This window comes from Ylistrum balloti, unplaced genomic scaffold (genome assembly GCF_031769215.1).
Source record: "Ylistrum balloti isolate Yb309-2 unplaced genomic scaffold, AGI_CSIRO_Ybal_v1 Utg370362, whole genome shotgun sequence".
NCBI classification, from domain to species: Eukaryota; Metazoa; Mollusca; class Bivalvia; order Pectinida; family Pectinidae; genus Ylistrum; species Ylistrum balloti.
In genome coordinates, this window is record NW_026782256.1 from 169,421 (window position 1) to 181,683 (window position 12,263).

At 35.7% G+C, this 12,263-nt stretch overlaps 2 protein-coding genes across 2 annotated transcripts in view; one reads left to right on the plus strand and one right to left on the minus strand.

The window, feature by feature from the left end:
* The window catches only part of LOC132553873 (palmitoyltransferase ZDHHC8-like), a 29,835-nt gene extending 29,440 nt beyond the window's left edge, over positions 1-395 (minus strand). The window contains exon 1 of the mRNA XM_060218153.1: positions 296-395. Within this exon, the coding sequence (XP_060074136.1) occupies positions 296-387 (92 nt within the window). The 5' untranslated portion in view covers positions 388-395. The remainder of the gene's footprint in view (positions 1-295) is intronic.
* Positions 396-819: 424 nt separating this feature from the next.
* Positions 820-12,263, plus strand: part of LOC132553874 (uncharacterized) — a 36,229-nt gene continuing 24,785 nt past the window's right edge. The window contains exons 1-4 of the mRNA XM_060218154.1: positions 820-1,070; positions 6,404-6,469; positions 8,873-9,080; positions 9,466-9,578. Of these exons, the coding sequence (XP_060074137.1) occupies positions 951-1,070; positions 6,404-6,469; positions 8,873-9,080; positions 9,466-9,578 (507 nt within the window). The 5' untranslated portion in view covers positions 820-950. The remainder of the gene's footprint in view (positions 1,071-6,403; positions 6,470-8,872; positions 9,081-9,465; positions 9,579-12,263) is intronic.

The following is a 12,263-nucleotide window of genomic DNA, read 5'->3' on the forward strand; positions in this document are numbered from 1 at the left end:
AGTCTGGCATACAAGAAACTATTTTGTTTTATATGACAAGTGACAGATCAACACGTGACATTGATGTTGATGGGGTACCAGCACCGATCGACAGCTACATTTTCCACTACACCTTCATAATCCAGATAATTTGTGTTACATGGAATTTAGGAATGGTTATACATTATTGAATTGTCAGACATCGTACATCAGATACCAATTTGTACGATCAAAACAAATGAGCATGGGAGTGAAGTAATGAGAGAGGGGGGGTGTGTTATTCGGTAAACATTAACAGTATAAGAAGAATACTTACATAAATGCAAAGAAAAGTCCCGATGCCCCCAGAAGGAGTGTCCAGGCACAAGTTGCTGGTATTATGCGTGTTGATAGCTCGCAACGAGGCATGGTGGGGGTATTAGGGAAATATCAAACGGTTAACTCGCAAACAAAGATGGCATTCCTTATTTTTCAGTAGGACCGAAGTACATCTATTAATGATGCATCTCAAAGAAAAAATAGTGCATATTTAACATCATTTCACAACGCTGAATCGATCTGGCATGTCTATGATATGGTTGTTGAAATATATCACGTTATATTTCGAAGTGATTTTGAACTAAGTATCTAAATATATTTACCATGTGTCGGTTTACATGTTTTGTCCCTTCGCGAATGAATATGTGAAAGTAGTATTACCAATGAATTGTGGGAATAGAATTCAAGGGAAGTAAACACGATACACAAGTTTTATTACTTCCGGTTAAATTTACCTGAGGGCCTCTGAGTGCATGTGTCACCTGTGAAATGAGAAGCAAAGCGGAACTGTGACCATTTGTGCGGACGGTCCCATGTGTCGTGTGTCGTATAATTTTCTGCTTGTATGACATGAGGTCTGTTAGAAGAACATCATTCTCAATTTTCTGACAGTGACAAACTTTCATATTTTGGATTATTTCGATTTAATCAGAATGGGACAAGGGCACACTCGATCTCATCATGGTAACGAAAGTGGATCTGACACTTCATCCCAATCCTTAAACTATTCACACTCAAAAAGGAATTCGGCATGTTTGATGAAATTGTTTCAGGTAAGATATTATGATGCGTCGTTTTATAAATAATATTGATATCACAGCAACGATACTGTAGCTTGTAAACAAAACACTGATAACCACACAGGACTGTTAAAGACAATGTACATGTACACTGCATTATTTACAATGACGGGGATTTCTTACACATGTGTATAAATGGTTTTGACATTTAAACAGAGTTTTTTAATTGTCATGTGTATTATTTGGGAATTTAATAGTTAACTTCTCAATTTCCACTTATATTAACCATATGTTTCGAATACTTGATGTAGAGTCCTTAAATACTTATCAGACTGGACTCTTTTGATATAATATCAACTTTGTAATGCACTGTTGATATTTATACTCAAGTAACGCTGTAAGAGTTTGATAATTTTTTCCTTTCAATTTTACTAATAATTATTAATTTATTATGCTTTTATTTGTGACAATGCAAAAGAAAGGTAAATATTACTGGTAAAGTTTTACCTGAAATAGAAAAACACAGATGCTGAAGAAAATAATTCCCTATTTACTCAATATTTGAATGTTGATTTAACTATACATGACTCCTTTTATAAGAGACACTCTGTATATTTATATGTCTGTATGAATTTATGTATCTTTCTAAAAAATACAAAGGTCTTTTCTTCCTACCAACCTATCCTAGTTTTTTTTACTGCATGTCAGTAAAAAGACATGAATTGCTTGTAATGTGTTCATTTCCATCATGATTAATTTATATTTTAGCTTATTATACATTATAGTGTCCCTTCTGTTTTGACAAAGCTGACAACTTCCTGATATATTCTGTTACAAGATGTGTATTTGTGCTACTCTTTACAGTTAAAGATACGTTTACCAGTTTTTGGAGAAAAAAATCATTCTCGTTTATGCTGTTCTGTAACGAGATATCTCCTTTCTTGTAAGACTGTGTAGTTCAAAGTAGGTCTGTCTTTCCTGTTCTAACTATGTTCCTTCACCTTTACAAGACACCTGTCTTATTTGTTCTAATCAAGTACCTTCATCTTTTATAAGACATGTACACCTGTCTACTGTTTCATCACGGTACAACTTTCCTTTGCATAGTTAAGAGAATCATGTCTCAAATAATACTTGAGGCACATCAATCCCCTTATCAGACACATGTCTCAGCATTTTTAAGAAAGTTCTCAATGCATGTACTAGTTCATCCCATTCTCAAATAGTCTACCAAGGGACTAATTACACCCCTTAATTCAAGGCACCAGCTGTCTTTTGTTCTGACTAGATAGTATCCACATCTTACAAAACATTGTGTCAAACTTTTGTCTTTGTCATTCTTTACAGACTTCCTTCCTCCAGCTCCCCTTTTGAAACAGCTTTTTACATAATTATTGTCTCTCTGATGTGATATCCCTTCCTCTTACACGTTCCTTCATTACTAAGTACCTCTTCCCCTCATTTTTTATGAGTACTATCATAACCCTTGAAGCTGGTCAAACAAGGTACTCTGTAGTCTATACTTGTCCTTCAATTACCTGAAACTTGGAGATTTTCCTGAAGTGCATAGGTACATATTGTATGTCTAAATCATTGTTCATTAATATTTCATAACTCATATTCTTGTAGAAGGAAACTGGAAAAGGAAATTTTGTCATTTCATTTAGGGAATGGGAAATTGTCTGGATGAAATGGATGTGTCTCGATTATTTTGAGATTTTGTCATTGTTACTTGAATCAGTAATGCTTACCAGGTTTGTTGGAGAATGAATATACAGTTACTAGGTATTCCTGCAGTCCCACAGAAATTGAATCTTATTGATTTTCTTTAAATCAGGATTAATCATCATAATAAAAGCAGATAACAAGAAATCAGCAGACATAGAGATGTCGGATACACAATAACATAGTTTGTGATTGGTCTGGTGTTGTGATGAATTATTAAAGAGTTTGTGATTGGTTAGTTGATGGGATAAATCATAAGAGTTTGTGATTAATTAGATAATGGGATAAACTAATCATAACAGAGTTTTTAATTGGTCAGGTGTATAGATTATATTGGGATACAGACATTGTGATTGGTCAATGATGGAATGCACTGTGTACATTGTGACAAAAATTGTTATTGTCAGTTGACCAGGTGAATGCACAGTTACAGAGTGTATGATTGGTCAGGTTAGGTAACCAATGAGTACACAGTTACAGAGATTGTGACAGGATAGATAATAGAATAAGATGCTGCAGAAGATATGAGTGCTGGTCAGATAAATTAGAATGAAGTAACACTTCTTAAACAGATTGTACGTAATCAGGTAATGAACTAGCTGGAGTTAGGTGATCATAAGATATAGTTACAACTGTGTCAATGTATCAAGGTTATTAAATTCTGTCAACCATCTTCTACCTGTAAAAGCTCAAGGAATGGTACACTGCTTTTCTTCAGATGTATTTAAACATGATGAAGTATGTTTTGTCGTAAATATAAGACCAGGCTGAAGTCCCCTTACTAGGTTACTAGTACAACGGTCCTGCTTACCATGAGTATCCACCATACTTACGCCAATCTTGCTCACTAATAGTAAACATTAATAAGTAAGACAAGGCTCTAGTTCCCCACCCTCCCTCTCCCCTCCCCAGTCCTGTCTATAAGTAGTTACATTAATAAGATATGGCTCTTGTCCCCCTGCCAGACTAACACCAGTCCTGTCCATCAGTAGTTACATTAATAAGACAGGGCTCTAGTCCCCTGCCAGACTAACACCAGTCCTGTCCGTCAGCAGTTACATTAATAAGACAGGGCTCCTGTCCCCAACAAGACTAACACCAGTCCTGTCTATAAGTAGTTACGTTAATAAGACAGGGCTTTAGTCCCCTGCCAGACTAACACCAGTCCTGTTTATAAGTAGTTACATTAATAAGACGGGGCTCTAGTCCCCTGCCAGACTAACACCAGTCCTGTCTATAAGTAGTTACATTAATAAGACGGGGCTCTAGTCCCTTGCCAGACTAACACCAGTCCTGTCCATCAGCAGTTAACACTAACAATAAGGCTCCAGTCTTCTCACCAGATTTACAATGGTAAGTTGAAGAGATGAACGAAAGTATAAAACATTAATAAGTCCGGACTCTTTATTTCTGTTAAGTCCAATAAAAAGATCACAGATGTAAAATCACACATAAACTAAATCCTGTTGAACTCCTGTTTGAATGAGGTGAAGGATCACGGTGGACGGATATTTGTATCATTTAAATGTTTTTTATGGATTTCTTTTAAAATTGAATTTATCCCAGAGTGATTAATGGTTTGGCCTAAACCTGATTCAGGTTTTTACTGGTCCAGAGGACCTGGTTTGTTGTCTGCATCATTAATCTTTCACCCTTGCTGTTAGAAAAACATTTCTCACCTTGTTATTTCCTGTGGGTTCAGCACACATTTACACAATGTTGTTTGAGTACTAAGAGAGGTCAACGTTTTCACAGTCATCTGAATTTTCAACTTCTTTCAAAGCTTTGAAATTGAAAAATTAGGTACCGGGGTAAATTGATTTGAGCTGAATGTATTTCAGGTTCTTTGTTATAATCAAAGTTTTGTTCTGACTGCAGACAATTTTTTATGGTTATTGGTCTTTGTGTTTTGTAGATGAAATTGATATCTATGATATTATCACTACGTAATTATTTACTAGATATATTTTAGTTTTCTTAGTTTAATTTGTCTCAAGGTTATTCAAAAGACTCCTAGTCTCTCAAAACTTAAATTGACTCCTCCACTTTTTTGTCGTTCTCTTTTTACATAGAGCAAATCCTGTCTTTGATATCGATAAATAACTCTTAACATTTTAGTTTCAAGCATTTTCCCTGTATCTTTCAAAAGATTCTGTAATTTCATCAAGTTTACTGTTATTATTTAGGCCAATATTACTAAAAATAACATCACCTGAATAAATCCTATCATCTTTTGTTTGAAGTGTGATACACACTAGTCATGAAATGACATTAGTAATGCAGACAAGACCACTGGAGTGAAATAATCATACAACCACGAAACCTTAATGTCCCTCAATATTGTGTAGCACATTGTATTATTTCAATAATAGTTCAGACCAGATTTATTTGTTTAAGAAAACAAATATTTATTTAGGTAATCAAATGTGTACAATGTAGGATATATTACAATATACCACATATGTACATACACATACATACATGTACATAAAACCTTGCGATGTGGTCCATTTTACCCATCTTTCATGCAGCCATTAGGATTTAGATGAATCATGTTCATGAAGTGATCGCAAGTATTTGGCATCAAATGTCACCAGTATCAACATAATTGAAAGTGAAGATGGATTCCTTTAAACATTACTAAGTCTAGGTAGAGTTATACAAGAACATTGAGTCTCTGACAGAGTTATACAATAACATTAAGTTTCTGACAGCAGAGTTATAAAATGACACTGAGTTTCTGACAAAGCAGAGTTATAAAATGACACTGAGTCTCTGACAGAGTTGAGTTATAAAGTGACATTAAGTCTCTGACAGCAGTGTTATAAAATGACACTGAGTCTCTGACAGCAGAGTTATAAAATGACACTGAGTCTCTGACAGAGTTGAGTTATAAAGTGACATTAAGTCTCTGACAGAGTTGAGTTATACAATGACATTGAGTCTCTGACAAAGCAGAGTTATAAAATGACACTGAGTCTCTGACAGAGTTGAGTTATAAAGTGACATTAAGTCTCTGACAGAGTTGAGTTATACAATGACATTGAGTCTCTGACAGAGTTGAGTTATACAATGACATTGAGTCTCTGACAGAGTAGTGTTATACAATGACATTGAGTCTCTGACAGTGTTGAGTTATAAAGTGACCTTGAGCCTCTGACAGAGTAGTGTTATACAGTGACATTGAGTCTCTGACAGAGTAGTGTTATACAGTGACATTGAGTCTCTGACAGAGTAGTGTTATACAATGACATTGAGTCTCTGACAGTGTTGAGTTATAAAGTGTGACAGAGTAGTGTTATACAGTGACATTGAGTCTCTGACAGAGTAGTGTTATACAGTGACATTGAGTCTCTGACAGAGTAGTGTTATACAGTGACATTGAGTCTCTGACAGAGTTGAGTTATACAATGACCTTGAGTCTCTGAGACATCACTGATTGATGACAAAGTGCTGGTGGAGTTATACAATGACCTTTAGTTTTTGACCTGCATCATGTTTTGATGACACTCATTCGCAAAGTGGATTGCTGAACATTGTCACCCTTCATCTACAGGTATTTTTCTATGAAAGTCTACAAGTTATGGTACCCAGGTAATGAAGATGATCAATTTACAGCATATTTTTATATGGTTTTCCAGAAGTTGGAACTGACTGCAGATGAAGACCACAGTCACCCAGGAGAACTTAGCAGAACAACATTTGAGGTAAATCTTGTTGTTTCTGAAACAATCACACTTGCCTTGTAACCTGTAAACCTAGTCACCAACTTTACAGTCACACTAGTCACCTACAAAACCATCACACTGGTCACCAACTTTACAGTCATACTGGTCACCTAAAAAACAGTCACATTGGTCAACTACAAAACAGTCACACTGTTCACCTACAAAACAGTCACACTGGTCAACTATGAAACAGTCACACTGGTCACCTACAAAACATTCACACTTGTCAACTATGAAACAGTCACACTAGTCAACTATGAAACAGTCACACTGTTCACCTACAAACAGTCACACTAGTCACCTACAAAACAGTCACACTGGTCACCTACAAAACAGTCACACTGGTCACCTACTAAACAGTCACATTGGTCACCTACTATACAGTCACACTGGTCACCTAAAAAACAGTCACATTGGTCACCTACTAAACAGTCACACTGGTCACCTACAAAACAGTCACACTGGTTACCTACTAAACAGTCACATTGGTCACCTACTAAACAGTCACACTAGTCACCTACAAAACAGTCACATTGGTCAACTACAAAACACACTGGTCACCAACTTTACAGTCAGACTGGTCACCTACAAAAACTCACACTGGTCACCTACAAAACAGTCACACTGGTCAACTACAAGACAGTCACACTGGTCAACTACAAGACAGTCCTACTGGTCAACTACAAAACTGTCACACTGGTCACCTGCAAAACAGTCAACCTGGTCACCTACAAGACAGTCACACTGGTCAACTACAAGACAGTCACACTGGTCACCTACAAGACAGTCACACTGGTCAACTACAAGACAGTCACACTGGTCACCTACAAAACAGTCACACTGGTCACCTACAAAACAGTCACACTGGTCACCTACAAAACAGTCACACTGGTCACCTACAAAACAGTCACACTGGTCACCTACAAAACAGTCACACTGGTCACCTACAAAACAGTTACACTGGTCACCTATGAAAGAGTGACACTGGTCACCTACAAAACACTCACACTGGTCACCTACAAGACAGTCACACTGGTCACCTACAAAACACTCACACTGGTCACCTACAAAACTGTCACACTGGTCACCTTAAACACTGAAAAAGTGCGTTAGATTGCACTAAATGACTCCATTGTTCTAAATGAATAATATTTCTACTGACAATCAAATTTTGTTTTAAGTTTTCAAGAAATCTGCAATGTTTATGTTTAAGTGACGTTGGACATGGTTCAATATATATCTATGATATGTATGTTGGCTCAGACTTCATGGTTGTGTCAACATGAATGTAGTGATTCATATCAGACAATAACTTATTTCATTAAGTAACTATATTTTCCATTGTTTTGGCACAATAATAATTTCTTCCCACATGAAAAATAAATATATATACACATACACATATATTAAGTATATTAATATATTAAATTTACCAACTGCAATATTTACTATAAATCTGTACCTCAACATTTTTAAATGGCACAATATTGTATAGAATTACATTAGGATAATGTGTCTATATATACAATATTGTGCTATTTAAAAATGTTGAGGTACAGATTTATACTAGATATTGCAGTTGGTAAATTTAAACACTTTCGACACTTAAAAGAAACCATATTACGATCTGGAGTGAAGTACAGTCATGTATCATGACATCATTTTATCCTTTTATAATTTAGTCCTACAACACTCCCGAATTCAAAGAATGTCCAGCGTACCTTTATTTAGTGTAAATATATGATCATCAGTATTTATGTTGAACAGGATATGGCCGTGTTCAGCATATAATTTGGTAACATCAAGACATTTTTACATTAACCTTTTAATAACGTTTTTACACTTCCTTATGTAAATGAAGTTATTCTTGACTTCAGTATTGAACAATTTGAATATTTTGCTTTAAAGCCATATTTCTTGATATGTTCCATCATTTTTAAAATTATTTAGATTTATCCACAATCTTTTGTGATTTAGAAACCTTTTAAAACAAACAGTTGTCAAAAGATGAACTTGTGAATGACTGAATGTGATTGGTATTTTTTGTAATTCCATATTATCTATACAGCAGCTACTGGCCACACAGTTTTAACACAAAAATGAACACCTCCCCCACTAAGGTATTTGATGTGGCTAGACATGTTAAAGAGTGAATGCTCCATTAAGTTAATTCAATGGTTGTTAGATAACTTTATTTATGAATTCACGCAAAATATGTATTGAAGATTTAGGATATGATCCTTGAGAACTTTGTAATATTTTGAAAATATTTGGTTATATTTAAATAATTAAAATTTTAGAGACCTCAGAATTATTGTCAGATGATTCCTAATTAAAGACATTGTTACCTGATGTATATGTACTTTTTTTATGTTGTTTTAGAATGCCTTTCATGGTCCCTTGGATAAGTTTGGGAAGCTGCTGTATCTACAAATGACACAAAACCATGGCAACCACTCAAGGGAACGCATCACCAAGGAGCAGTTTGTGAAGTCAGGGAAAGAAATCATCAAAATGTTTGATGAGGCTGTGCAGCTCAAGTATTATTTTCATCTGTTTGCAGCAGGAAAAGATCATATGAACAAAGAAGGTAAGTCATCATTGACCCAGTGCTAAGTATAAGGTCATGATTGTAGTGAATATTTCAATCCCTAGTTATCTCCCCTTTGGCTTTGCTGACAATATATAATTTTCAGACAGTAAAGATAATCAGCTGTATTCACTGTGTTGATATTAATTTTATGTTGATAGTTATTTATCAACCATGCTGTCATATAGTAATATGGTGTTTTATAGTTATCACTTCACTGTTTCTAGATGTGTTTATGTAAAGCATGTAGATAGTGTAAAATATATTTCAAGAACCTCTACATGGATTGAATTTACAAAATACCACCAAGTTATACACCTTGAATAGATTTCATTGGTCAAGGTAAAGGTAGCGTTAAACTCAGCTTGTGGGTTTGTGTTTACAGATGCTCTACAGATGATCAGTGTGGCTTACGCTCTGACTCTATCTGCCTCCTCTATACCATTCAACAAGACCAGTAAAGACGAGCAAGTTTTTTCTGCAATGGTACAGAGCATGGTTAGTATATTATACAGAACTGAATAAGATTTTAAAAAATAGAAGAAACCTTCCTAAGATTTAGCAATAAAGGGACCTTCTGAAGGTTTAGCAATAAAGGGACCTTCTGAAGGTTTAGCAATAAAGGGGGCCTTCTGAAGGTTTATCAATAAAGGGACCTTCTGAAATGTTTAGCAATAAAGGGACCTTCTGAAGGTTTAGCAATAAAGGGGGCCTTCTGAAGGTTTATCAATAAAGGGACCTTCTGAAATGTTTAGCAATAAAGTGGACCTTCTGAAGGTTTAGCAATAAAGTGGACCTTCTGAAGGTTTAGTAATAAAGGGGGCCTTCTGAAGGTTTAGCAATAAAGGGGGCCTTCTGAAGGTTTAGCAATAAAGAGGGCCTTCTGAAGGTTTAGCAATAAAGTGGACCTTCTGAAGGTTTAGCAATAAAGTGGACCTTCTGAAGGTTTAGTAATAAAGGGGGCCTTCTGAAGGTTTAGCAATAAAGGGGGCCTTCTGAAGGTTTATCAATAAAGTGGACCTTCTGAAGGTTTAGCAATAAAGTGGACCTTCTGAAGGTTTAGCAATAAAGGGGGCCTTCTGAAGGTTTAGCAATAAAGGGGGCCTTCTGAAGGTTTAGCAATAAAGTGGACCTTCTGAAGGTTTAGTAATAAAGTGGACCTTCAGAAGGTTTAGTAATAAAGGGGGCCTTCTGAAGGTTTAGCAATAAAGGGGGCCTTCTGAAGATTTGGAAATAAAGGGACTTTCTGAATGTATAGCAATAGAGGGGACCTTCTGAAGGTTTAGCAATAAACTGGACCTTCTGAAGATTTGGAAATAAAGGGACTTTCTGAATGTATAGCAATAAAGGGGGCCTTCTGAAAGTTTAGCAATAAAGGGGACCTTCTGAAGGTTTAGCAATAAACTGGACCTTCTGAAGGTTTAGTAATAAAGGGGGCCTTCTGAAGGTTTAGCAATAAAGTGGACCTTCTGAAGGTTTAGCAATAAAGTGGACCTTCTGAAGGTTTAGCAATAAAGTGGACCTTCTGAAGGTTTAGCAATAAAGGGGGCCTTCTGAAGGTTTAGCAATAAACTGGACCTTCTGAAGATTTGGAAATAAAGGGACTTTCTGAATGTATAGCAATAGAGGGGACCTTCTGAAGGTTTAGCAATAAACTGGACCTTCTGAAGATTTGGAAATAAAGGGACTTTCTGAATGTATAGCAATAAAGGGGCCTTCTGAAAGTTTAGCAATAAAGGGGATATTCTTAAGGTATAGCGATAAACTGGACCTTCTGAAGGTTTAGAAATAATGGAATGTTTTATTTCTAGCAATTACTTGACCATCTGTAAGTTTAGCAATAAACTGACCATCTTAAGGTTTAGCAAAAAGGGACCATTGCAAGGCATTGCAATACTTAAAGTTTAACCAAGAAAATGTCAATATTATTTACTGAAGAAAGAGATCCTTGAAAAGGCTTACTTAGAGATAACATTTCAGGGATCATCATGTTTGAAATAGATGTTCAATAAATAAGGTCTGCCAAGGACCTTAACAAGACAAATTGACAAAGAAAATTGTGACATAGCTTTCCTTTAAAAGTTAAAAGGCTTTGCTATATTCTAAGATTCAGATCTGTTTGGTATTTCTAATACAGTACCAGGGAATATTCACTGAGTTTTTTTTCTCTTACAAAAGCTCTTCGTTTTTGCCCTGTGTTACATTTCCCCTAATCAATAAACAAAAATTAAGAATTTTCAGGATGAACTTTAGATCATTGATTTTCACCCTGGTAGCAAAAGGGTGAATCGATGGAATCTATTTGCGTCTTATTTCCTTGTCAAAATATACATTGTGGCATTTGTAATGATTTGAATGGATTTGCAATGTGTTGTGTGTGCTGCTAGAAACTGTGTGATGGTTGTGTTACAAGTGAGATATATCCTTAAAAAACTGGAGTACGAGGCGACCTCAAAAACAAGTCTGTAGTTTCTTACATAAATAAGCCTGCATTTGCTTACTACTGACGAAAATCAGCCACTTTCTAATTTGCTGTTTTTAAGGGATAGGAATTGTTACAAGCAGGTGCCCATTTATTTGATGAAATGTGGTATTAGAACTCGGAGAAAGGAGTTTTTTTATGCAAGATGTGGTAATTACCTCAGTGGATTCTGTTCCTTCTCTAAAGATGTATTAACCCCTCTATAAGAATTATTTCATTGCATCTATCACAATCTACTTACACAACCGATTTCAGACCAATTGAATCAGAAACAAATTTCCTCTTTTTGGCTAACCCCTACAGCCTCAGTACCAACGGATTGGCCATGGAAATACACTAGTTTGGGAATGGAAGTTCCATATACGGCTTTGCATGCTTTCAGTGTTTAGTCTGGAGAAAGTTTTAAGAACACTGATGTATTTTATCTATTCCAAGGTCTAATTATAGATATATAATAACATACAATCTTCAAACAGGCTTTTGGGTAAGGCACACACATTTGGCCTCTTTATTGATTTCTGGATTAAAATGGACACCGACCCATTGTAGTACATGTATAACACACACACCAACCCATTGTAGTACATGTACAACACACACATCATCCCATTGTAGTACATGTATAACACACACACCAACCCATTGTAGTACATGTATAACACACACCAACCCATTGTAGTACATGTATAACACACACCAAC